Source organism: Phyllopteryx taeniolatus, chromosome 13 (assembly GCF_024500385.1).
Source record: "Phyllopteryx taeniolatus isolate TA_2022b chromosome 13, UOR_Ptae_1.2, whole genome shotgun sequence".
NCBI classification, from domain to species: domain Eukaryota; kingdom Metazoa; phylum Chordata; class Actinopteri; order Syngnathiformes; family Syngnathidae; genus Phyllopteryx; species Phyllopteryx taeniolatus.
Genome location: NC_084514.1, coordinates 9,375,451 through 9,402,082, shown reverse-complemented (window position 1 = coordinate 9,402,082; position 26,632 = coordinate 9,375,451). Strand labels below are relative to the sequence as shown.

The window sequence follows — 26,632 nt, the reverse complement described above, 5'->3', positions numbered from 1 at the left end:
AAAACTAACAAAAAAATCTTAACGGATAAGTAATTTTTGAAAAAAAAAACAGGAAATTTTGGGAAACAAAATCAGGAAACAAATAATTTTGGGGGAGATTTTTGAGAAAAAAAACAATTGTGAAAAGCAAGGACAATTTTTTGTTTTTCTAAAGAAAGAACAATAAATGTTAGTATCGTCTCTGCGATTTTTTGTCACTGATAACCTTGCGACAAAAAAAGATTGTATTTTGGGCAAAACAAAGAAAACCATTTTTTGTTGTTTTTACAACAAAAAGTTTTTACAAAATCCACTTATTGTAAAAAAAAAACAAAAAGTTGTAAAAACTAAGAACTTTTTTTTTTCAAAAATCTTAAAAAAGAGACAATTGAGATTAAACAAATCCAACACATTTTGTTGATTTTTAAACAACAAAAATCTGCAAGTTTTGGAAAATTATTTTTGTATATTTTCTAAACAGAAGAGAAATCTTATTGGAAAACGATGATACATAATTTTGTGGTGAATTGGGAAAACTCGGAAATCCGACCAATGCGTCCTGATCCGAAAGTGCGCTGTGCTTGAGCGTGTGGTTAATGTATATAGTGACTTTTTCTATGAGATGAACATATTGTATGTGATTATAGTAATTATTTTTTTTAATCACATGTGACTCTTCAAACTTTCCCGAAGACGTCAGAAAAGTGGCGGTTGTTTCTCGACCAGGGTTTTCCTGTGAGACGTCTTTGGTTCCTCTTTCGCTTTCACCGCCGCTTGATAAAACCCTCGAACGGCGGCTTGGACGCATCTTTTTATCCGAGTCGGCGAGTATTTCCACCATGATGACGAATGCGCGTTACTGGATTCTCCTCGCGTTGTTCGTGGCGAGTGAAACCGCGGACCTGATGCCGGATGCCGCGACATCAGCCGGTGAGTAGCACGTCTACTTCCTTTCTTCCGGCGCTTTAATTCAGCACAAATGTCATTTAAACGCAATATTGGGCTTTGAAATCGACTAAACCCAAGTGACTGTATATAGTGGAAATAGATGTACTATTTTTCTGTGTATCTTATGACAATGAAATGGAAAAGTATAATAAAATGCTGCCCAAAAAATATTCAAATCACTTCAGTGATGAGATTTTTGTGGGGGGTAGGGGGGAGAACGAAAGAAAAGTAATTTATCTTGATTTATTAACAAAAACAAACACAAAAAGTGTCTCAAACAGAAATAATTTTTTTTCCCCAAAAAAGTTATTGTTGAAAAAATGAATGTTGTTTTTCAAACCAAAATAAAAAATATTGATTTGCTTTAACAGAAAAGGATAAGAACAATATTTGTTTTTGTTTGAGCAAAAAAAACAAAAACAAAAAACAAAGAATTCTCATAATGTATTCTTTTTTCTAACAGAAAAAAATAAGTCTTTGTTGTTTTCCGAACAAAAACATTTATCGGAAAGAGAGAGCATATTGTTGTTTTAAGTGCAAAAAAAGATTTTGGCAAAACCAAAAAACTCAATTTTTGTTGGTTTAAACTCGAAATTATTTAATTATTAATTATTTTCAGGGAAAAAAAGGAAATGACGTATTTTTGATGAACAAAGCACAGCAAAAAATTAATAAATAAAATTTAAAACATTAACCGGAAAACAGAATTGTTTGTGTTCGTTTTTTTCAACAAACGCCAATTCAAAATATGATTGGAATAATAAGTTAGATTTTTGTATTGTTCTTTAATTTAAAAAAAATTACAAAAATAAGTTACAGTAAAACAATTGTTATGGTGCACAGTATTTTGTATTTTGTTTTAGTTGGAAAATCATTTTCTAACCTGAAAAATAGCTTTCGATTAATTCGATCCTCCGACCGTTGGACCTCCGAATTGTGAGTCACATGTGCCGACCACTTGCCAGAAAAATCAATATAGTAATATAAAAGATCAATTCTTTGCCTCCAAACATATGAAATTGAATTTCTTCCGTTAGAGCCTCCGGTCAATCCCAACGTGCATTGCTGGTGTGCAAATTATCCCAACGTCACCTTCTGCTCCTGGCTCGAACCCCAACACTCCCAGCCTCTGCGCTACATCGCTTCCTACAGGTACAATTATGTCATAACAATAACAACTCCAAATAAAAAAAAAAAAAAAAAAAAACGCTGACGGTTGAAGTTTGCATGTACAGAAAGTATTCCTGTGTAAAAGTGTGTTGTTGTTATTTTTTGTGTGTGTGCATATCAGTGAGAGACGCCAGATGTCAATCAGCAAGAGGTGTCATCTCACCTCCTCCTCCTCATCATCATCATCATCATCATCAGTGCGGGTACCAACTTTCATCAATCAATCAAATAATCTATCAATCAATTCCCCAAAAACTGTCAACCGCGTGTGCGTCATAACAAGATAGGGGAAAATGGTGCATAATAATAATAATAATATTATTATTATAAAAAATATACGTATTTAAATATAAACTTCAGACTTTGAAGAATGTAAAATTGTATGCGTACATGTACGCATACTTCATCATATTTACAGTGCTACAGTAATCTACAAACTTAAATCAGGAAATTTGAATAATTTTAAGGTTTAGTATGCAAGTACAATTCTAAAATATATTTTTTAAAAGACTGAAAAAAAGAAGAGCATTAAATACTTGCAAAAAAAGTTTACATTTGATCATGTTTAAAATCCTTTAATGACACATTCAGCATAGAAAATGTGCTATAAATGTAGCAGGTTTTTTTTCCCCAAATAATTATTTAATAGCTGTATTTTGAAAGAAATGAAAAAAAGAAACAAGAGATCTCAAATAAACCGCACATTGTAAGAATGTATTTTTTTAATATTTTTTTATTTTTTATTTTTGTACAGCTTTGGCACTGCCACCTGCCCGACTTGAAGCTGCTGACCGATTACATCCTCAACGTGACCACCTTGTCGTCTACGGGAAGCAGCAGCTCTCACCTCAGCAGCTTCATGCTGGAGGACATCGGTACGTGCTAACGTTATAAAATTACATTGGGGATTTTTAAGAGTGGTGGGCCGTGGTTTTGGTCCCTGGGCCTTCTTTGGGGACTTCATCCAGGGCAGTTCATAATCTATATTGTTGAATAACTTGACAAAAACACAAACAAATATAAATGAAATACATCCTAATCAGCAGAGATGCTGATTACTAAACGTATGAATGTGTTCAGAACGCTGCAGATGTGTTTTGTTAGTCCAAGTTGGCGGCAACAAGTTTTTCTCCGACCGACCAATCGGGGGACAGACAAATGCTGATGTCATTGAGGCCAAGCGCTCTGAGCCTGCGGGGAATTTGAAATCTGATTGGTCAAAGCAACTATGGATGATATAGTTGAAGTTGCATGCGCGAGGATTCCTGATTTCGCAGGCCGTGGGCAGATTAGATTGACATGAAGCTGAATTAGATTGACATGAAGCTGAAATCTGATTGAGCAAAAAAAAATAAATAAATAAAAAAATTAACATCCGTGAAGTGAAGCCAAGAGAAACGCTACGAAATGAAGGGAATAGACTGCTGAGAAAACATCGGTACAATTTCTTGGAACACATGCAGCTGTCGCCAGTGGCGGTGCTAGCTTGAATGGGACCCAGTGTGGGACCCCTTGATGCAGAATGCAAATTAGGAAATAATACACGATGTGTCTAAATTCTGATCTATTCATGTATGTCTACATGTAGTATGTGTTATACTGCACCCTGCTGGCCAAGCGGTGCACACCAGACACAAAATGTCCATTAAATTAATGCATGAAATCAGGATGCACAAACAAAATTACTGTATGGTTTTTTTTTCGTAGCCCTCAATAAAAACACATTATAAACTAAATTATACCAAATCAATAAAACAAATGGTGATATTTCTTTAGCGATATTTCATAACTGTTCATTCTGTGTCCTTTTTTTTTTTCTTTTTCTTTTTGCAGTGAAACCCGACCCCCCGGTGGACGTCAAGGTGTCCCCCCGCCGCGCCAGAAACGTGTTGATGGAGTGGTCGCCCCCGCCGACGTGGACTCACCTGGACGTGGCGCCCCTCAAGTACCAGATCCTGTACAACTGGGACCACAAGGGTCAAGCCAAGTCTGTCACTGTACGTTCAAAATCCACATTATTATTATTATTATTATTATTATTATTATTTTATAGTACTGATCATTATCATAATTGTGTCAATCATTGTAACATCTTTGTAGTTGATGCCTGCTTTTTTGGGTTGCTTATGAGAGACGAGAACCACAAGATTTCTCCCAGCCAATCAGAAGAACTGCTGCGGCTGTTGCATTACACTGATTCACATTGATGAATAAAATCATTATAATTACATTATAAGTAATATGAAATAAAAAGAAGAATACAATATTTCGAAAAAAAAATTGAAATAAGATAATTATGCTTGCTAACATATTTTAGGTAAACAATTATAAGATTTTTTTAAAATGTATTTCTTTATGCTATGATGTATTATTCTATTCTTATTACATTTGTGTTCTGTACTTTCACTGAATAGCCTATAACAGAAAATATGAAAAAAATATAAACTAAACTAAAATAATAATTTTAATAATAATACATTAATTGATAATAAATAAATACATAAATGAATAAATAATACGTAATTGTACAAAAAGAAAAATAGCAAGTAAAATAGAGTAAACGTTTTGACAGTTGTTGAAATACAAATGTTGCAGAAATATGTAATAGAATATATAATAAAAAAATATATATATACAATTATAAAATAAAAATATAATAATAACATAGAAAACGAACAAATTTAAGAGCAACAATTTTTTTAAATCCCCAGCAACAGCATTTTTAAATTCTCATCATTAATGAAATTATTATTGTTTTTAAAAACATAATTAGCAATGATAGCATCCTGAGAGCTGTGTCTCATATTTTCTTTCTAATATTTTCCACGAGAGGGTTAAATTATAAGAAACATCTTCCAGGGTGAGACATGGCAACCACCGCAAGCACAAAAATAAAGTGTCACGTTTCCTGGCTGATTGCGGTCTTGTTGTTCCTGCAGCTGGGACCGTTGGAGAGCACCAGCGTGGAGCTGAAGGGTCTGAGGCCAGGAAGGAACTACGCCTTTCAGGTGTGCGCGAAGGACCTGCTGGGTCTGGGCCAGTGTAGTCTCTGGAGCTCGCCCGTCACCATCACTTTACCCACAAACAAAATGTCATGAGTCAACGTGTCGTGGTCAAGATTCTGTTGATTAATTTTGCTATTTATTGCAAAACAGGTGGTGCCCTGAGATACATTGAGTACCCTGAGTTTCATTTATTTATTTATCATGTTAGTAATTTAAAACACTCATATCTCAAATCATCTTTTCCCCTTGGAAGTGAAGGGGAATGCCATTCATCTGTTCCAGCCCCCCCCCCCCCCCCCACAAAAAAAAAATAAAAAATAAAACAACCAAATATGTTTTCATATGTATTTCAATGAGGAAAAATAGCACTTCGCAATATTGTACTTTTTAAAAACATATGGTAATGACATAATTAAATTACATTAAGAAGAATGAGCGTTTTTGTCACACTGCATCAATTGAATGAGCATTGTACTGCTCGTTCAGGTGTGCCCACCTTCGCCACCTGGGGGCAGTATAAGACACAGACACACATCTGTCTCCATGATATCGTTCAACGAAATAGAAAAAAACGTGTCGGGACTTTTGGATAAAGCCTGTGTTATACAACAGCAAGAAAAACTCTTTGGAATGAACTGGATTTCTGCATAAATTGGTCATAAAACGTGTTCTGATTTTTATCTAAATCACAACAATAAACAGCTTTTTTTTTTCAAAAATAATAATAATTACGTTTTTATTTGATATTCAATGTAAACGTTCGCCATGCATCGTGGAAAAAGAATGAGAACCCCGAGACAAATGATTTCTCCCACGGCTAATCTGAATCAGGAGCCAGACGACCTATCGAGTCCGATCGCAGAGGTGTTGGTTACACACACACACATATAGTCACACCAGTTTTGACTTAACTTGTTGAGTCGTTAAAACAACCAAGCTCGAGGTAGCCCAATACTTTTGCCATATAGTGTTGTTCTTTCTAAGACAATTGGCCGCTCAGTGGCCGAAGTCCAGCACAAGCGGCGTGACAAACTCCGAGTGGCGGACCCCCATCGTGAAGGACGGTGCCCTGCGGAGGTGCGCCCCCGAACGCTCCGGGCGATAGGCACCGGGGCCCGGGGTGGCTGAGGGGTAGGTGGGCCTTTCGGTCCGGCTCCGCATGGAGAAGGAGGGCTGGCGTCGGAGGTAGACGTCCGGGTGGGTGCTGTTGTACCCGCCGGGCCCGGGGCTCTGGGCCAAGTCCACGGACGGGCGGCGGGCCGACATGCTGTAGCTGACGGCGGACGCCTTGTCGGGGACCTGATTGCCCAGCAGCTTGGGGAGCGTGTAGCTGTTAACATTAAGGCAAATATTTTTCACAAATTAACGTTTTCCATCTGTCTAGTGCTTCAAATTTGGTGACAAAATCTGTCAAGCAGGCGGCACGGTGTCCGACTGGTTAGCAAATCCCGGCCCCGCCTGTGTGGACTTTGCATGTTGTCCCCGTGCCCGCGTGGCTTTTCTCCACTTTCCTCCCACATCCCAAAAACATGCGTGGTAGGTTGATTGAAGATTCTAAATTGCCCCTTTGTTTCTATGTGCCCTGCGATTGGCTGGCGACCGGTTCAGGGTGTACCCCGCCTTTCGCCCGAAGATCGCTGGGAAAGGCTCCAGCACGCCCGCGACCTTTGTGAGGACAAGCAGAACGAAAGATGAATGAAGGAATCTCTCGAGCAAGTTTGTCTTGAAAGGGCCAAAAAGATCGTACGATGGCTGCTTCAAACCAAAATGGCTGACTTCCCGTACATTTTGGGGCACGGCTTCTTGAGAATTTTTTCATGACAACCATGCCTGCCAAAATGTATGTTTCTGAGTCAAACTGAATTTTCCCCAAAACTCCCTACAAAAAGGCAATTTGTGTTCCCTAAAACTAAAAACAACTAAAAGATTGCCCTCGCCTGTTGGGGGCTGGTACTGCATCCACAGAGCGATAGCGTGTGCGGGCGCCCATGGTGTAGGCTGGCGGGCGACGCTGAGCGTTGAGAGGCGGAGCTTTCTCTGGGCTGTAGGTCCCCGGTCCTGGTGTCTGGAACTTGTCACCTATGACAAAAAAATTTAAAAATTACCTTCTTGATGTACTTGCTGAATTTTTCATAGCTGTTGACCTTTGCTACCAATGCGCTTCCCTCGGCCCAACATGGTGTAAGAGGGCATCGCCGCTCGGCCAAATCGTGTCACGTTAGCGCCGACGTGGTATCTCGGTCCTGGGCTGGAGTCTACAGAGATCACTGCGAATAAAAATGATCATCGGAAATGCACATTTGACGTATTTTGGACGTTAAGAGTCACATTAAACCTCTTGAAAATGTATCAAATGATCATAGATTCAGTGACATGTGATTCTTTTGGGAAATGCATCTCATGTTCAGAATGCTAAGGTAACCGGACACTTTTCGGAAACTGTATTAAACGATCAAAAGTTTTCGGAAATGTACGTGATGTTACATTTTATCGGAACTCACTGGTGCTGCTCATTCGGGTGCGGAAGGAGTAAGCGGGGCCGCTGGGCTTGGTGACATCGTGGTCGACGTAGCCCACCGTCGGCGGCAGAGCGTAGCGTCCCGGGCCCGGTCCTGATCAAGATGATGACTGTTTAACGTACGATTCCCGACTCACCAAAAAAAAGTTGTCGGGATATTGAGCCGATCGGGTTTTTCCCCGCGTTCCGAATAGTTGAGTTTCTCCACACCAACTCAAGCTAGTGAGTTGTCGCATGAACAGATGAAGCCGGCTCGGATGAGAGTGGAAAAGTCTTCTAAGACAACCAGAACAGTCCAGTTGCGATCGATTCAATGAAATGAGCTGGATGTGTGAGAATATTGCCACACTTGGTCTTGGGCCTCATGATGTCAAAATGACAAAAACCAAGAGGACTGTTTGAGTACCAATTCGAATTGAACCAGGAAATGGATTGGTCCATTTCGGCGAGTAGTGTACAGCGCTACCTTGAGATACGAGTTGAATTCATTCCGTGACCACACGCTCAGCTCTCCGCACTCATATCTCGAATAAACTTTTCCGGTTTAAAAGCAATGGAAATGACATCAATCCGTTCCAGCCTCCCCCCCCCCCCCCCCCCCCCCCCAAAAAAAAAAGACACCAAACATCGCTGTAATGTGTATTTTAATGAAGAAAAATATTTTAAAGATATATACAGTAATGACATAGAATTAATTAAATAGAATTTAAAAGAATTAAAGAGTTTTTGTCACACGACATCAACTCAATGGCCATTGTGCCATCCTTGGCCTCCTGGGGGCAGTGTAAGATAAAAAGACGCATATGCTGTCATGGTCTGTGTTTTTGTTGACTTGGTTTTAATTGGCTTAAGTGTGTTTCATATTTTTGTCAAGTTTTCCTGTGTCTTGTCTGCTCGTTTGGGTTTTCGTCTCCGCCCGTTCTCGTCAGCCCTCTGCCTTGTGTCAACCAATCAGCTCCCTGCAGGCACTCGTGCCTGTCCAGGTGTGCCTTGTTGTCTTGTCACTTTGCTTGTATTTAGTTCCCTGCTTCCTTTCAGTCTTTGTCGGACCATTGTAGCTGCAAGTCGCGTCTAGTGTTGTCATGTTTGCTATGGTGTTGAGTGTTTTGTTTCCTAGTGTTTCTTTGTTACTTTGTATCTTGATTTTTTTTTTGTATGTTGTATGTTGTCTTTGTACACTATTCATTGAGACGTCTCAAATCCTCCCAGCTCATCAGTACAGCACCAATATTGGTCGTTCTACGCAGAGGATAAAGACTATATGACTGTGAGTATTGTTATATTGTCTGTCCACATGTGTTGCTGCACTACTCGTGTTCAAATATCCGTTGCTTCTAAAACCGCGACCATCGATGCTAACCATTAGCATGCCGACGGTGTTTTGCCTTTTTAGTTCGCATTAATCTAAGCGAACTTTCTTAAGGCAAAGGCGAACGACATATTTTTTAAAAAAAACAAAAAAATAAAAACTCGTATCTCAAGGCACCACTGCATATCTATCATGTACTGACCTCTTTCTTTAGCAGAGATTACGGGCCGTCTCTTCGCCACCTCCTCCATCCTCCGGCGACTTCTTCTCCTTCTCCTTCGGGACTCGTCCTTTCCTTTCAGTAGCCGCCAGTCGCCCTCTTGATGAATTATTCACGAGCATAGATATGACTCGACCTAAGCTATTGTCCACCTCCAAGTCCGTTAAGGTCACAACTTTACCGTATGGACGACTTTTCAAAGAATATGCAACAGTGAGACGAATCCCGCATCAAACCGGGAAAACTTTGGAAAGCATTTGCGTAACGTTTGGGTTCCGCCATCTGGTGTTGTTGCGTTCTGTTTCTAACCGCGTCTCGGTGGACACGCTATTAAACATTTAAACTCAACTTACACTCGTCTTGTGTTGCAAGGCTTTGACGTGACGCTGACGACGCTGAAACAAACCTCGGACTGGTGTGTGGAAACATTCGACATATATATATTATATATCATAAAACATCTAAATTAATTTTTCCCCATTTAAAATGAATGAAAATGCCATTAATTCATTCCAGCCTCCCCCAAAAAAAACAACAACAAATGTTTTGTTAATGAGAAAATTAGCACTGTATAATATTATACTTTATAAAAAAAAACACTAATGCCATAAATAGAATTTAACTTTTTGTTATATTTCATCAATTAAATGGCTATTGGGCTGCTCCTTCTGGTATGCCTGCCTTGGCCACCTGGAGGTAGCATCAGACAGACCGATGGAAATACCGTACGTGGAGACGTCCTAGCTCCTCAGTACGGCACTAATAATGGTAGTTCTTCGCTTAGTATAATAGTACTGTTCTATTGTCTGTCTAAATGTGTTGCTGCACCATTTATGTTCACATCTCCGTTGGTTCAAGGCTTATACCATAGCAACGCGGACGCTAGTTAGCCTGCGCCTATGGCAATTGCCATTATCTATTAGCTTTAACATAGCGGACTGAAGGCTAAGCTATGTCGTTTTAAATACACAAGCAATTCTTTCTTTTATGTTTAGTTTGACAGTGAACTTCAACGGGAAGTGGCTAACAAAAGAGGTTGAGTTGTTTTTTTTGTTTTTTTTGGGATTGTCTTTTGTGTTTATATATGCATTTTTATTCATTTGGCTGTGCTTTTGCTTTTCACAATTATTATTGAAGTAATCTAAACAATAAGTCTGATTTTGCTTTAATGTTAAATTTAATTTTCAAACAACCTCATTTTGAGATTTTATAAAGTATGCGCAAAACACACTCTTCTCTCACAAATCGGTCAACGCCAGATTCAGTCAGTCATGAATATTTATTCACTAGCTAAAACATAACTTAGAAATAAGAAATCAAACATCACTTTACACACTCTTAAATATGCTGCTGTGATTCAGTACAAAAATAAAGGCGGCGAGGCGAGAGACGTCTGGCTTAAACAAAACGACAACAAAAAATACTTCTGCCACTTTATAATACACGTTAGAATTACCGCATGAACGTGAGGGGCTGGATTTACGCTGCACGGTTCAAGTTTATTACAATGCTGCTGATGCTTGTGGTGGTACTTGCATTCAATTTGTGTCTTTGGTTTGTCTCATGTGTTCCATTCGTAAAAAAAAAAAAAAAAAAAAAAAAACGATTTCTTTTGGATATGCGTCACTTGAAATGTAAATGGAATAGACAGCCCCAAAAAATAAATACATTTTCAAAAAATGGCATTCGATCCAAATTAGGCACTTGGACCATGCAGTGTACGTGATCCCGTGCAGATTCAAGGTTCACTGGTCCCCTATTTTCAATTTGTAATTGCGGAACCTATTGGCTGAATTTTGGTGTCAAGGAAGTATGTTGAAGTGACATCACAACAGAGAGAGAGAGAAAGAGAGGTTTTGTAGGTAGCTATGTTTAGCATGGGTTGATAGTGGAGAGTCTTTGCACCAAGTGCATGAACATGTGCACCTCTGGTGCCTTTTGAAATAAATGAAATCAACTGTAAGCCATTTTTAAAAGGGAAGGTGTGGGGACTTTGAAGTGAAAACAAAATAGTTTCGCGATCGTACTTACGCTTTATACTATTCAAATCTGCGAATATGCAAATGCCAAACTAAGAATATGCGGGGATTGACTGTGCTGCAATGTTTTGTTGTGCGTTTCCAAAGTGCCCGATGGCCTTCTTGTCAGGCTGGGGGACGAAAATGCAACATCTCCGGATGTCGTCTGGCCGCAAGAAAAACAACAACAAGAAAAAGCAGTCTTTCCACATGTTTTACGAGCATCCTCCGCTTGTCATTCCGATCGCTCTGTGTTGTTTTTCCACTGGGCATGTGCTACGACTTATCCCCTTGGAGAACCTAAATGAACAAGACGCAGTCTGTTCCTCATTATGCTCCACTGTGTGTGTGTGCGCGCGCTGGCGCGTGTGCGGGTGGAGGCGATGCTTACCTACCTGGTTGCGTGCTTTGTGCGACTTCTGCATGAGCACCCGCCACTGGTCGTAGTGCTTCATGGACATGCTGCTGCAGCCGTACGCGTGTTTGCGCGCCCAGCCGAAGAACTGCTTCAGCTCGCGCCGCAGCGTCGAGTTGGAGTCGCCGCTCGACTTCGGGTCGCACGAGCCTGACGCCGTCCGCTCTGCGCAGCAAAAAAAAAAGAAAAAAGAAAATGAAAAACACAATGACAGATATAAAATGATAATAAGAACTAGAGAATGTCAGTTAAAAAAAAAAAAAAAAAAAAGTATAACATTGTTAGTGATGAAATTGCGTGCGTGCTCACCACTGTGCGGTGTGGACGCAGCAGTGGGATGACTCCACTCGCTCCAGATTCCAGCTTTGCGGGAACCGTAGATGCCCACCGGGTTACATCGGACCTGGCGGTCGGCAAAGTCACTGTTAGAATAAACTCATCATAATAATACGACAGTGGTGCCTTTGAGATACGAGTTTAATTCGTTGTAAGAGCACGCTCGGTGAAAGTGAAATCGATCGGATCTCAAATCATCTGTTGCCGTTGAAATGAATGGAAATGCCACGAATCCTTTCCAGCCTTCTAAAACCAACCAAAAAATGTTGTAATGGATTTTTTAATGAGGAAAAAGTCCTACATTATTGTAATTACGTTTTTTTTTTTAAACATACAATAATGACATAATGAAATGGATTCTAAAAAGAACTTTTTTTGGTCACACTTTGTGTCAATTAAATGGCCATCGTGCTGCTGCTCACCTTGGCCACACGGGGGCAGTACAAGACAGATTGTGCCTAGACTGGTTCAATGTGTTTCCCATTACATGTTAGCATTAAGCTAGCAGACTAAATCCACATCCATGTTTTCGTTTGAAATACAATTAGCATCGTTTTATGTTGAGTTCGACAGTAAATTTCGACTACAAGTGACATTAAACAGCTCGACGCCTCTTTTGGGTTTTGTTTTTAATAGTCCGCTATTTGCCAAAGTGCTGCTTATCGGGAAAGGTGTCGTATCTTCAAGGCGCCGCTGTAATAATAATCCGAGTTTAAAAACACAACCCACCTGCACAAAATACACAGTTCCAGGTCTGAGTCCCGCCAGCCTGCAAGAAGTCTGATTGCCCACGTCATCCATCACCTGGAAATTGAACACCCCCCCCCGCCCCAAAAAAAAAAAAAAAAAAACAGGGAGAAGTTCAGTGGAGAACAAACACTCTTATTAATAACCGACACTGAAGGCAAATCAAACGCGGAAAGCTTCAATCGGGTTTTCCACCGCAAATATGTTCGAACACCGCAATGATCAGCGTGTTTATGGAAACTTTTCAAAGCAATCTGCTGTCCATTAGCCACCAATACACACACACACGTGCTCACGAGCGTGCAAACATATTCTGACACACATGTGCCAGGCCTATTGAATAATTCCTAGATATGAAATTTGGTAGCAATGGATCAATTTGGGCATGACCTCTTGAGACCTTTGAGCACACGAGTCTAAGAATTTTAGTGTTGCGGCGATTTGGCATCCGGCACGATAATGGCCACTTTCCGCCCCTGCGCTTTCTTTACCTTCCAGTCTTGGCTGTCCTCCAGCCTGTAGCGGATCTGGTACTTGGCCTGGAACAGGAAGTCCTTGAGCCCCGGTGGGGCCTCCCAGCGGACGCTCAGCTGGTCCTCCAGCTGCCCTACGCGACTCACCGTCACCCCCGACGGAGGGTCCGTGGTCACTGCGGGAGGAAGACCACCAGATCGAGGACGTCAACATTTCCGGGTGAAAATTAGCCGAATGAACTCCATTGAAAATGTCCAAAGCCATTTGTAACGTCTTACAAATAGTACAATGATCAAAACAAATACTCTTAAGACCACTTTATGCTTGTGAAGATTTCATCATTTCTCATATTGTTCTTCCTCTTGTGTTTTTTTTTTTCTCATAAAATTACACAATTATTCTCAGAAAACTGCAAAAAATAAACTCAGAAAATTGCAATTTTTACTCATAAATTGCACCTTTTTTCTCAAACTTGCTAGTTAGTTTTGAAAAAAGTTACATTTGTCTTAAATTTATTGTCTTATAAAGTTATGATTTTTATTTCTCATTAAAATTGTGATTTCTTTCTCTGGAAAATTATAAACATTGCACAATTATTCACAGAAAACTGAAATTTTTTTTCCCTTTATAAAATGTGCTAGTTGTGGAAAAAAAGTGTCCTCGTAAAATTACTACGGTCTTAGTGCACAATTGGTTTTTTTTCTTGGTTTTTTTCCCCCCAACATTAAAATTTATTTTTTATTTTTCCTCTCCCAAAAGTTTGCAAAAATGTTCTCCGGAAATTGCATAATTAATGACAGACAATTGCACCAAAGAAAGCTTCTCTGAAAGTTGCACATTCAAAGTTATTTTATTCTCATCAAACTGGATTTAGTTTTTTTTTTTTTTTTTTTTTGGTAGAAATTTTGATTTTTGTTTTCTGAAATTGTAAATTATTTTCTTGTAAAATGGCTTCTTTTTTGGGGGGTGAGGGGCAAAATTTATAATTTACTATAATTCAAATGGAAGACTTTGCATTAAGAAAATAAAGAAAACAATGGCATATAATATATTTTTTTTAAAAAGTCAAACACAAAGCATAGCATCTGCTTGGACCTTCTATTTAATATTCACACGTCTTTTTCGCCTCGTTTTGGTCACCGCCAAAGAAAATAATAAGCGTCCGCTTGTGGTCTTATTAGCCACTCAAAACAAATAGACAAGAAAATCGCAATGTTCGCTACGACAAATTTTTCCAATCTCGAAATTTGAGCCAGTGTTTCCATTGCCGAACCTCAAACACGTTTCCGAATAAAAGTCATTACGAAAGAATGTAGCCGACGCGGTTGTTTGTGCGTGTGTATTACGGTAATTAACACATTGACGTCTTCCCTACAAGAAGGTGCTGATGTTCTGCTGTCGGGGCACAGATGGTCCAGATCAAACCAGAACGATAATAGCTTCTCTCTCGCTGCAACGTTTATGTTGGCGGCCGGAGAAATCAAGTCAATTCCGAGTGCTGGGCCTGACGTCTCTGTATGCAAAACACTGTTTTCCACATTTTAATGGTTTTCGTTTTTTTTTTTTTTTTTTTTTTTTTTGTCAAGCAAAAGTGGCCAGAAACCGTTATTTGGTATTTTTCGTGTAATCGCGTCAATGTTGTCCTCGTTGCTGGTCTTGTCAGCTCTAACCGTTAAACAAACACTACGAGCTCCAGATCAGTGGGGGGCAATGAAAACGTCTTAATGGAACTTGACACAAAATATTTGTGTAGGAATGGCTTGGGTTAAGGAAAGCAAAACATATTATGCAAGTGGGAACTAAAATAAAGTGAAATGCCCGAAAACAAACCCAATGTAGACAATTGCCACCTCCTGTATTTGACTTTGTGCGAGTCGAAAGTTACGGCGTAGTGCTTGTTCACGGTTTTGGACTATTTGTTGATTATTTATTTTTTGGAAACCTACCCTCCATTGTTCGCTTGTTTGTGTAAAGTGCTAGTGCGCATATTTGTTTGCCGGTGTGTGATGTCACATCAGTTTGTGCTAGCATGTTACTTAGGCCCGTACGCTAGCTAACCCTATCGATGAGCCTCATGCGAAAGTGTCTGTTTTATGTTGAATAATTGAACTACACAACATGGTGGTTAGCGTATCGGTTCTTCGGTTGATGCTTTGCTGATTATTCTTTGTCTGTTTTAAAGACCACCGTAAATAAAACAATACCGGTCTCCTTTTTAAGTGCTTGTGACAGCTAGTCACAAATGCCTCTTAGGGGGCGTCAATTATTCGCAGATTTTCGCTATACGCGGCAGGGCTCGGTCCCTATCCTGCACTAATAGCGTTTTTTGTTTTATGTCGATTCGCCAAACTTCACCGCCATGCTGCGTCTATGTGCAATGACAAAAACTAAAATGTTCCTGTATGCACACACTGTACGTTGTTGGGGAATAAAATAGCTCCGGGAAATTCTTTGCATTTAAATGCCGAAATTAATTGTAATTAATTACATTCAAATTAATGTTAATAAATTCATTATTTTTAACATGAATTCAAATAAATAATGTCCAGGAAAGCAGAATCACAGATTTTATTACTTAAATGATCTTTTAGGGGTTGGACAAACTGTCAATTCCGTAATGAAGTGATATTTTGAAATCAGGCAATTAAAGTGTCGTTAAATGAAATGGTTAGTTGGACTAAATTAATGAACTAGTGAATTACTTTTAACACTTTTTATTAAATCAATAATATCCAGGGATGCAGTAGCACAGATTTATTCATACCAGAATTCAAATCAGATTTATTGCGTTCCATTTGGAAAACTGTGGAACGCGTGGATCTGCGACAAGGTGTTCCCGCCTCGCCCGTGGACACGCGTGACTCACGGCTGTGATGCAATTGTGCGTGTTTTGACAGGAAGCCAAACCAGCGTCTGGGGCAACCCGAGGGAAACAAAACACACAAACATCCAAATGCGTCGGGGGGGGTAAGCGTTGCCCGTTTTCTATGCGCTCACCGGGACGCCACCCTCGCCTTAGGGTGAGGTGTAAACAGGTGTGTGCAAAGGGATTACGGAATGATGGACGCTTGTTTTCAACCCGAGATAGTGGTTTTCTTGAAGAATTCGCTAAATCGAGCCAGCCGGCAGTGTGCGGGACAATGCTTTAAAAGGAAACATCGCTCGCTTCCTATCCGCTTTCGAGGCCCCCCGATGAAAGCCTGAAAGAGTTTAAGCACTTCAAGAATCCCGGATTAAAAGGAGGAATGTAGTCCACTGTTATTCTTCCTCGACGCATCTAGTTTCATGTTGCTACGTTAAACTGATTTTGGGGGGGGCTGGATTTTATTTAATTTGTTTTAAATCCAGTTGGGTGCAAGTGAGCCACTTGAGCCAAAAATCACCACTTCAAACCAAAATGGCGGACGTCTTTCCAGGCGTGGCTTCTTGAGACTTTTTTGTGGGCCTACTCATGATGGACATGGCCACTAAGTTTCATTTTGCTAAGTGAAACTCCCTGTGCGGGCTGCACTTTCAAAGAGCCGAACTTTTTCCACAAATTGTGCTCTTTGATCAACAGGCTCCTTTTGCAAATTTAGTAGAAAATCGTACAAAAAGGGTGGAAGAAACGCATTAGGTTAGAAGATGAAAAAACAAACGTTTTTTTCCAATGGTTACGCTAATGTAAGCTCAATTAACGGCCTCATTCTTCCTGGTCTTATCGATAAAATGCACAAAATAAGATTCTGAATGCGTTTAATAATGTTCTCAAACTGTTGGGTCTCAATCGAGTTTGCCGCTTGCTAGCGTAGATTAGCTACTGAGCAACACAAAGCTAACCACTTAAATCCTCCCTGGTTATCTGGTTATTTAAAAAGAAACTTCAATATGGTACAAAAATGTATCCTTATATTATCTTACTTTCAGTCAATTCAACAACAAACGTGGTCCCAAACGGGTTAGCCACATGCTAGCGTAGATTAGCTTAAACTCAACATGAAAATTAACTGCTTATGTCCTCCATGGTTAAAATTCCATCTGGTTATTTATCATAAACTTCAATTTGGTAACAAATGTATCACCAGATCGTCTTACATTCGGTGAGTAGAGCAAGAAAATGGGTTTGAAAGCAGGTTAGCGTAGATTAGCTGAAGCTTAAACACACCATTGTAAACCACACATGCAACACAAGACAAATAAAACGTGGATCGTTTTAATCGTATAATGCATACAACATGCTGGAAAACTCGGGGAATCTTTCAGCGGTTCCAGATGCTACACATCATTCTATGATTGCAAAATGGCACATTTCACCAAATTACCCAATTTCTCGGTGAATAATGCTTGTCCAAATTAAATTATTTGACCACAACGTTTTGACAGTGACTCCTTTTGTGCTTTTCACTTTTCATATTGGATTTTTCTTCAATAAAAAAAAATAATAATAATAATAATAATGCGTGGCTATTGGTTTGTAATTCCCTGATCAAATGCAAGGTTTTTGTGATGTAAAAAAAAAAAAAAAAAATTACACTGAGAGAAATTATTTCATAACATTTTCCACCATTATTGCAACCTATAACTTAATTTTTTTTTTTTTTAAACACAGCTGAGCTCCATTTGGGGTGAATCAGAGGCACTTTAAATGTGATTGGTTAATTTTGAACGCAGCCACAGGCTGTGTTAGGTGCGCACACTTTAGTATTTCTACTTCCCTCTTGAAATTATTATTATTATTATTATTTTTAATCAATTTGTACAGCTTATATCGTGGGTCACGTTAATGGTGGAAAATGTTTTGAAATGATGTATCCTGGTCTCATTTTCATACATCCCAAAACCTGCCATTTGAACAGTTGACATTTTTTAATATCCCCTGTGTATAAAAGCATTCGTAAAAGTCTTTTTTTTTTTTTTTTTTAATGATATTTTCACGCAAGGTGTCAAATGTTTGCAGCATCAAACATTTGTTTTTAGGGCGTGGGGGTAGGTTCACATGCTTTTGGATCATTGAAGCCATTGTCCACCATTTCCAGCCTTGGGCACGGCCAACGCCCCAAAAACGGAGGTCGTCTTTGCGTTTGCACTCACCCACGTCTAGAATGTCCAGCGCGATGACGTCGGAAGCGGCGCGGCCCAGCTGGTTGGACGCCTCCACCCAGATCTCGTAAGGGGTGAAGAGGTGCAGGTCGCGGGTGATGCTGCACGAGTACGCCTGAGCGTGAATGTAGTCGTCGCACTCCTTCTCCTTGCCGTACCACCTGCAGGGCACGCGGCAACAGCTATATGAGTCGAACCGCTTTTTACGAGGCCCCTATTTCCACTCGCCGCAAATCGAGAAATGTACCCCGGCCCGCCGTGCCACACATTAACTTTAGAGCAGGGGCGTCAAACTCATTTTTGTAGCGGGCCACATTGTAGATACGGTTTTCCTCAGATGACCATTATGATTGTAAAACCATATCAATGTTTAATCGCGTCATGAAATTATTACACATAGACAACAAATTGACGGATAACTAGTTTTGAAATCAGAAGTCAAGGATAATGGTTTGTTCAACTATTGTAACTGTAAGTAACTGTAAAAGGGGTTTGGAGGCAAAACATGCTTACAATAGTTCATTATTATTTATTACATATGAATATATACAAAAATTTGGAACAGACGGAGGTCGTCTTTGCGTTTGCACTCACCCACGTCTAGAATGTCCAGATTCTTTGAGCAAGAATCGTGGAGGTTGACACACATGATGTGCTTTCGCGGGCCACATAAAATGATGTGGCGGGCCGGATCTGGCCCCCGGGCCATGAGTTTGACACCTGTGATTTAGCGCTTTGTTTGAGGCTTTTAAATGAGGTTGACTTGCCATCGGAAAGTCTTTTGGTTCAAAGTTTTTCTTTATTCTTATGGCACCGGCAGGAAGCTTTTGGCCTCGACATAGATAGATATACAGACAGGCATGGTGCACACACCTAAGCTTGTACTTGAGCAAGTACTGGGTGCTAATGCTGGTCTCCCCCTTCCCTCCCGGTGCCCAGCTGCACGTCAGGTCTTTGGTGTTCCGCGACCAGCACGTCAAATTGAGAGGCTTCTCCGGAGGCACTGTGGGAACACATGCAAGGAGAGGAAAGAAAAATAAGAGGTAAGTAAGGTCCCGTGGACGCTATTACTTTGGTGGGAGTTTTTTTTTTTTTACTGTATTTGGTGAGCATGCCTGTGTGTGTGCGCACGCGGGCGTAATCTGATTCTAAAGCCCTGCCAACATTCCCCCCCACCACATCTCTGAGAACACAAGGTTCCGAACACGGTCGCCGCACGCAGAGGATTCCAGCCATGCTGCGTGCGGGAGTGTCGCATCATTTTCGGCATTACTTCGAATGTGTTTTTTGGGGGAGATAAGGATGGCAAAAAAAAAAAGTGATTACACTCTTAAAAAGCGTAAGAGACAAAGTAATATTTATTGCTCCCACGGAGAGAACATATGACATTGTATGTGTTGCTGCTCCGTGTGTAAAGCAGCAGTTGCTTATAGGTTTATAATTACCATAACACCGATGATAATTTAGCTGGCTTGTTAGGGTTCAGCTAGCGGGCTAGTGGTGACTGAATAAATAAAGGTTAGATAAATACATGTATACATAAATAAAAACAATCTGCAATTATTAATGATAACTGCCTCCTTGCACAATAGAAATAATCCAGTCAATAAAAAAAAGTCCACAGTGCACTTGGTTATGCGCAATGTAGGCGTCATGTATTACATGCAGTCGCTCCTCTTGCCAGTTATGCATCAGAAGCTCCATCTTGTACAATAGAAAGCAACCAAACAAATAGAAATAATCCACAGAATCAATAAAAATCACACACGACGTACCTGTCATGTTTAACGCGATCTCCGCAGTTATTTTTGATAGCCGCCTCCTTCCACAATAGAAACAAAGACAGAGCCACTGGAAATAATTCATACAGTCAATTTAAATGAATTGGGGGGGGGGGGGGGCCTTCTGGGTGTCAAAGCAGTTTAACATCACTTTGCACAATGGCGGTCAAAGAGCCAACGGAGGAGGCAAAAGCACATTTTTGAGCGGAGGAGGAATTTAAGGCTTGGTTTTCCCTCGTATTGACAGGAGCGCCGTAAAAAGTGTTTACTGCACGTATGACCACCGTGCGTGTGTGCGTGCGTGTGTATAAAGTGTCAGCGTGATGCCCCGTGAGTGATCGCGCGAGTAATGGACCACACAGGCACTCAAAGCGACACGCACGCTGGCCGAGACCCTCTTACTAAAACTTAAATTACGGCCATGAGTGTGCGTGGGGACCCTTAAAAAAGAAAAAAAGTACCCACTGATTCCTCCCTCTTTCTCCCTCGTATTCCCACTTCCTTTACACTCCTCTCGCTCGCGTCCTCAACTACCATCCATCCATTTTCTGCAGCGCTTATCCTCATTAGGGTCACGGGTGAGCTGGAGCCAATCCCAGCGAGCTTTGGGTGAGAGGTGGGGTGGTGGGGTCCACCCTGGACTGGTTGCCAGTCAATTCCAGGGCCCATAAAGACAAACAAGCACTAACAGCTCACATTCACAGCTATGGACAATTTAAAGTCTTCGGTGAACGTAACGTGTATGTTTTTGGAATGGAGGGTGGGAATTTGGATGAGCGATTCAACCCCCGGAACCTCAGAAGTAAGAATCAGATTTGAACATTTTAGAAAGGCCAACTCAATCTCCAGACCTAAACCCAACAGAGAATGCATTTTACCTGTTAAAGACGAGATTTTAAGGGAGTACGTCACACCCCCCGTGCACCCCCCAACAGTCCATCCAGCCATTTTATGCCCCGCTCACCCATACTAGGGTTGCGGGTGAGCTGGAGCCTGTCCCAGCTAGCTTTGGGCAAGAGGAGCTCTGGATTGTTTGCCAATCAATCTCAGTGCACATACAAACATTCAAGCATTCACACTCACACCTATGGACAATTCAGAGTATCCGATGAAGCTAACATGCACCTTGTCGGAATGTGGGAGGAGGTACCCAAGCACGTGGAGAACATGCAAACTCCACCCAGGAAGGCTCGCACCGAGATTTAAATCCCGAACTTCAGAACTGTAAGGCAGACATGCTAACCACTGTATCACCGTGCAGCCTGCGTCCTTGTACTGTTTTTTTCTTCAAACCCTGCAGAGAAACGTACTTCCGACGTAGATGCAGGAGCCGGCCAGGATGTGTCCCTTGTGGTTGTGGCACACCAGATTGTCGCCGGACGTCTGTCGCGAGGCGTTAAGACCGCTGAGCGTCACGCTGAGGTTGGTGGGGCTCAGCGTTTGGTACGTGGAGGCCGGCAGCCTCTGGCCGTTAAGCGTCCAGTACAGCGAGCCGGCGTGGACGCCGCCGTCCGGGTGCACCCAGCAGCTGGCCGTCAGGTTGGAGCCCACACGGAGGACGGGATCCTGGGGGTAGACCAATGCCACATCTGCCGGGATAAAATCGTGGGAGGTTAGTGACTGGAACAGCGCTGCAATTGACATGCTAACGGTTAGCATCATTAGCTGCTGTTTCAGAAGCGACGAATATTTGAACACAAACTGTGGAGCAACACTTACAGATATATATTCTTTATTCTCTACAAGAAATACAGCATCTTAATCAATCACTTGCAGTAGTAGTACTAGAAGTATTCTTCTTCTTTTATATGCATGACTGAACTATAGTGCCTCCCAGTGGCCAAGGCGGGCACACGAGAAGGAACGGCACAATGAATTAGATTGCAGCATGAATTCATTACGCACAAACTGTTTAATTTGTATTTACTTTTTGAAACACACAAAAAAAGTGTTGTATTGGCTAAAAGGGGAAAAAAAGGAGATACATGCTTTCCATTGCACAGTTTCTTTTAAATGTTTTTTTTTCATCTAAAACACACACACTACTACTGTTTATTACATAACAACAAAACAAATATGGACGGAAATGTATTCCACTGCACCCAAACTGGTTTGCTTTTGGAACAATTCAGACGTCAGAATTGTTTGGAAACGGACACTTTTTCCGACTCCGATTTTTCTCTTGAAGTCAAGGTCGACAAGACACATAAAAAATTGAAAATTTGCAGAGAACCCGAGCCACGCCAAAAGATAATTGCGTTTCAGTTGATCTCATCTAACAAAAAAATAATGAAAAAAAAAAAGCTTCCCCCCTAGTCGAGCGCCGAAAAGGTTACAATCATTCATCACGGGCCGTGCATTTGACAGTAACGAGCAATTAGCCCTTGTCATAAACAACAGGAAGCGTTTGATGATGGGGGCCCTATTGTGTTCCCGTCGTCTTTGCTTAGCGGCCTTTAAAGCCTTCGTGCTGCTGCCCATAAAAACAAAACAAAACAGAACAAAAACTCTCATCCAGCCACTTAAGCCAGGAAACACACACGTTGATTTAGTTACGTTAGTGTCGTGAACATTCTCCGAGATTCGAGCTAATGATGTCACTGTTTTGATCCCCCCCCCCCCCCCCCCCCCCTCCATGTGTTAAAGGAATTATGGGCTGCAGACTTGTTGAAAGTCAGCCGTACAGTAGCTCTGCTTATGCATTTCACACGGGCAGTATTTGCTGGGTGTCCTTATTGGATCCAATTCATGAGGCCTGTGTGCAGTTACAGTGGCTATAAAAAGTCTACACACCCCTATTCAAATGGGAGGTTTTTGTAATATAAAATAAAGGATGCCAAGAAAACTTGTTCCACTATCAATGTGACCTATAACCTGTAAAACTCAATTGGAGGGGGGAAGAAATCCTTTGGAGAGAGGAAATAAAAATAAGCAACCGAGATAATGTGTTTGCACAAGTGGGCACACCCTTTTGTAACTGGGGGTGTGGCTGTGTTGAGAAATAAGCACTCACAAATTGAACTCATGATAACTGAAGTCGGCACACACGTGTGGCCATTTAAAGTACCTCTGTATAACTTAAAATAAAGTTCAGATGTTTTAGTAGGCTTTTCCTGACTTTTTTTTGCTTTCTAGAACACAGCCACATTCCCACTCAAAGAGGGTGTGCACACTTGTGCACCCACGTTATCTCAGTTTATTTTTTTCCTCTTGCCAAAGGATTTTTTTTTTATTTTTTATTGAAATGAAATAATCATGTACTAAGTACAGTGATACTTGAAAATCCACTTGAGTCCAGTAACCTAGTATTTATACAGTACTTCATTGTTTCTCAGTACAGGCCAAGTCACATATTTTACAGTAGAAAAATCCACTTGTATATACACTTCTGATTATTTATGTACTTTTATTCCTGACATTTAAAAACAGATATCTGTACTTTCTACTACACATTGTCAAAATAGGCTTGTTATTTTTATTTTATTGTTTTTTCAAAATCCGCGGAAGATGACGTGAAGTTTGAAGGGGAACAAAAATAAGAATTGATCGAGATCACGGTGCCTAATGAGGGAAAAACTAGGACAATATTTTGGGGGTGCCACCCACCCCCAACAACGAGCCCCTCTGCACCCCAAATCGGTGTATGGGATTTCGATTTAGGGGAGTCAGTATGTGAGAAGCCTCTGTACTCGCTATCTCATGGGATTATTTCAGGAAGACTTGAATGTATTTAAAGGTCCCAAAAAAATACAAGGGGTGCCAAACCTTCTGAATCTGCTTTGATGACGTTTTCTTTTGACACATGAAGGTCAGCATTACCTTGCAGTGACAAAAAAACAAAAAAACGGCACTTTTTTAAAGACATTTCGCAGTTTAAAAAAAAAAAAAAAAAAGCGTTTGCGCATGTGTGACTTGACTTACGTGTGGACAAGGACAAGACGGCAGCGCAGTGCAGCAGCAGGAGCAGCAGGAGAATCCGCGAGCACGTTTCCATGACCTCTTTCGTGCCTCCTTTTCTTTGTCTTTTTTTTTCCCCTATGGTGGTCTTCGCTTTGCGCACAGAAAGTGCACTTTAAAAAAATATATAATAAATTTTCCCAAGGGCGTCCGAGTCGCTCGTCCGCTCGACGTCTTCTTGACTTGTTACTTCTTCCTCCTCCTGCAGCTTAAATCATACACAAGTTCATACTTTGAAGCCCCTCCTCCTCCTCGTCTTGTCTCCTTTCCCCCCCTCCTCCTCCTCCTCCTCCTCTTCATCATCACCACTTTTCACCTCAAACATTCCCACCCGAAACACACTCAAGTTAAACCGAAAAGGAAGAGAAACCCCCTCCTCCCAAAAAAAACCCTCAGTCGCTTTGCCAGGAACCTGTGTCAGTCAGTCATAATATTAGGGACACCTACGTGCAATTATGAGATTTTTCGCACCTCATAATGAATACTGTGAAGAGTGAAAAGTATGTAGCCTATATATTTGTGTGTGTATATAAAACAATAAGTCCTTGAATTTTATTCTGAATAATGTGAAATTATGCATTTATTCTAGAAAAAAATATTCTTGTTTTTTATTTTTTTTTATTTTTTATGTAGTATCCCAAGTTTAATATAACTGACAACTGTAATAACGGTGTGGCTATTCATTGCACTTGAACTACATGACTTTAAATTTTAAAGAAACAAAACGATTGGCGTGTTCTAAAACGTTTGAACTGCAGCGCTGCCAGTCAAAAGTTTGAGAACACACCAATTTTTTTATTTTTTTTTTTCATTTATTTATTTATTTATTTATTTATTTATTTATTTTTTAATAAACAAAAGTCAAATATTTCAAGTCCAATCGTACAAGCTAAGATGAGTGCGATTTAAACTGAACTAAACAAACACAACCAAAATAGGCATGTTCTAAAACTTTTGAATAGTAGCGCTACCGGTCAAAAGATTTAGAAAACACGTCAAAACCGCAGAAGGGCACTGACGGGATAGTAATGACACACTGCGTTCATCATGAAATTCCTTCCGCACTTCCTGGACGGTGACAAGGGGACCGAAGCGGGAACGAACAAGAGAATCCCTTCTGGAAGGCGGGTCAGCCAAAGGTCTCGCTGCATTGGAGGCCCCTCGCTGTACCCGGAACGCCACGTGACTCACAAGACACAAGCCAGCGTTAACTTGTTAGTCAAACATTAGTCACACATTGGTGTGCCCCGCTCAGGTGTTACCGCAAAACAAGTCACGAAGGATTGTTTCTTCATCTGATTGTGAGGGGGAAGTACCGTTCCAACAAATTCCCAAAAGTTTCTCCCGAGCTGTGCCCGAAAGAGGCCCTCCCACAACATTTTTATTTTATTTTTTTTGTTCCCTAGAAACGTATCTTGACTGGAAGCCCGGGAAGAGCAGAATGTGACCTGGCTGGTCCACAATGGAATTGCAATGTTCTTCTTAATCAGCAGTTTTGGGGGAAAATGTCCGTAATGTCTCTCGGTTTCTAAATTAAATTGAACAAGACACCGGTTATTTTACGATGGCCAAATCTGGACACAAAAAAAAAAAAAAAGTAGAAGGCCGTGTATGGATTCCTGTATTTGTAGTCTAATGAAAATACAGGGTGTTTTGTATTTGGTTTCAGGTATCACTCAGACAGACGTGAGGCCATCAGCGTTTGACAGTTTAGGCTTTGCAGTGTTCAACATTCCCTTGCCCGTGCCAGTTGCTCCGACGTGGACGTTACACAATTAACGCGATCCGCGGCAAGTTTCTCGAAACAGGATCTGTTCTTAACAAACCAAAGAGCGGAAGTTCCGCTGTTACCGCCGCTGATGAAAACACCGAACTTCCAGAGCAGGCGTTCTAGCAAAGTCTGTCGGGAGGGCTCCACCGGAAATCGGAATCAGCAAAAGCTCGATTCGGCGGTGGTTTTGGAGACAGACGTCATCAGCATTTGACAGCTTATGCGAAAATATCAACCCTTCATGAAAAATGATCAATTTAGTTTAAAAAAATGACAATAAACTTAATCAAGGAATAAGCTCATCCATGATATTACAACTGTACTCTCCAAAAATAAAACATGACCTCATTTTCTGAACTTTACAACTTTTTCTCATAATATTACAATCTAATTAACACTACTTTTTTATATTTGGGAGAGTTTGTCCCCCAAAAAAATTATTATTATTTTTCAGGTGACAAAATGTTTGACTCTTAAAATATTTGTAAGCATAACAAATTGGAGATTCATGCTTTTCTTTGGGCTGGAAGAACAATTAGAACACAAATATTTTAATTTCATGTAATATATTTCTCTTATCCATCAAACTATGACCAACTTTATTTTAATTTAGATATATTTTTTTAAAATTTATTTTAGATTTTTAAAAAGGACAATATAAAAATAATAATAATTTGGAGACATACCGTATGTTTTCTTGTCAAATTGATTTGCTTTCGTTTGTTTGTATGCTTTTTCATGCAACTTGGATGATGCTGACCGGGATCCAACCAATGAAAATCATGATAACAGCACCTCAGTCACGGATAAATGTGCAATCACTATGTTATGATTTTTATTTATTTATTTTTTTTACATACAGTATTACACACATTACATTTGGTAAAATGCCAAAATCAGAGGAA

The 26,632-nt window shown here is 40.5% G+C and overlaps 3 protein-coding genes across 7 annotated transcripts; 1 reads left to right on the top strand and 2 right to left on the bottom strand.

Moving 5' to 3' along the window:
* The first annotated feature begins 101 nt into the window (after positions 1 to 101).
* Positions 102 to 5,384, top strand: ebi3 (Epstein-Barr virus induced 3). Its single transcript, XM_061794535.1, has 6 exons — positions 102 to 909; positions 1,965 to 2,079; positions 2,219 to 2,300; positions 2,852 to 2,972; positions 3,931 to 4,094; positions 5,037 to 5,384. The coding sequence occupies exons 1-6, from the start codon at positions 819 to 821 to the stop codon at positions 5,193 to 5,195; spliced, it is 732 nt and encodes a 243-aa protein (XP_061650519.1). The 5' UTR covers positions 102 to 818; the 3' UTR covers positions 5,196 to 5,384.
* A 20-nt stretch (positions 5,385 to 5,404) lies between these two features.
* odf3l2a (outer dense fiber of sperm tails 3-like 2a) lies at positions 5,405 to 10,275 on the bottom strand. 3 transcript variants are annotated; one of them, XM_061794533.1, is made up of 5 exons: positions 9,132 to 10,275; positions 7,604 to 7,714; positions 7,256 to 7,369; positions 7,040 to 7,181; positions 5,405 to 6,432 (listed from the first exon to the last, which is right to left on the bottom strand). In XM_061794533.1, exons 1-5 carry the CDS (start codon positions 9,178 to 9,180, stop codon positions 6,099 to 6,101), a joined length of 750 nt encoding a protein of 249 aa, XP_061650517.1. In that variant the 5' UTR covers positions 9,181 to 10,275; the 3' UTR covers positions 5,405 to 6,098. The 3 variants fall into 3 exon arrangements, with proteins under 3 accessions (XP_061650517.1, XP_061650515.1, XP_061650518.1); XM_061794531.1 differs by having other exon boundaries at positions 5,439 to 6,432; positions 7,247 to 7,369; XM_061794534.1 differs by lacking the exon at positions 7,256 to 7,369 and having other exon boundaries at positions 5,443 to 6,432.
* A 134-nt stretch (positions 10,276 to 10,409) lies between these two features.
* crlf1a (cytokine receptor-like factor 1a) lies at positions 10,410 to 24,178 on the bottom strand. Of its 3 annotated transcripts, none has more exons than XM_061794528.1 (10): positions 23,921 to 24,178; positions 23,765 to 23,818; positions 21,310 to 21,588; positions 19,092 to 19,221; positions 18,210 to 18,379; positions 13,157 to 13,314; positions 12,648 to 12,722; positions 11,892 to 11,985; positions 11,559 to 11,747; positions 10,410 to 11,467 (listed from the first exon to the last, which is right to left on the bottom strand). In XM_061794528.1, the coding sequence occupies exons 1-10, from the start codon at positions 23,991 to 23,993 to the stop codon at positions 11,451 to 11,453; spliced, it is 1,239 nt and encodes a 412-aa protein (XP_061650512.1). In that variant the 5' UTR covers positions 23,994 to 24,178; the 3' UTR covers positions 10,410 to 11,450. The 3 variants fall into 3 exon arrangements, with proteins under 3 accessions (XP_061650512.1, XP_061650511.1, XP_061650513.1); XM_061794527.1 differs by having other exon boundaries at positions 11,563 to 11,747; XM_061794529.1 differs by lacking the exon at positions 23,765 to 23,818 and having other exon boundaries at positions 11,563 to 11,747.
* Positions 24,179 to 26,632: the final 2,454 nt, after the last annotated feature.

Coding starts and splice junctions, on each gene's coding strand:
- ebi3 (XM_061794535.1), top strand. CDS start 819: ATGATGACGAATGCGCGTTACTGGATTCTCCTCGCGTTGTTCGTGGCG. Junction 2,301..2,851: donor CATCATCATCATCAGTGCGG/GTACCAACTTTC, acceptor ATTTTTGTACAG/CTTTGGCACTGCCACCTGCC. Junction 2,973..3,930: donor CTTCATGCTGGAGGACATCG/GTACGTGCTAAC, acceptor TTCTTTTTGCAG/TGAAACCCGACCCCCCGGTG.
- odf3l2a (XM_061794531.1), bottom strand. CDS start 9,180: ATGGAGGAGGTGGCGAAGAGACGGCCCGTAATCTCTGCTAAAGAAAGA. Junction 7,182..7,246: donor GAAGCGCATTGGTAGCAAAG/GTCAACAGCTAT, acceptor TTTTTGTCATAG/GTGACAAGTTCCAGACACCA. Junction 6,433..7,039: donor GCAGTACCAGCCCCCAACAG/GCGAGGGCAATC, acceptor TAATGTTAACAG/CTACACGCTCCCCAAGCTGC.
- crlf1a (XM_061794527.1), bottom strand. CDS start 23,993: ATGGAAACGTGCTCGCGGATTCTCCTGCTGCTCCTGCTGCTGCACTGC. Junction 18,380..19,091: donor TTGCTCAAGTACAAGCTTAG/GTGTGTGCACCA, acceptor CGTGCCCTGCAG/GTGGTACGGCAAGGAGAAGG. Junction 11,748..11,891: donor TGCGTCCACACCGCACAGTG/GTGAGCACGCAC, acceptor TTTGCTGCGCAG/AGCGGACGGCGTCAGGCTCG.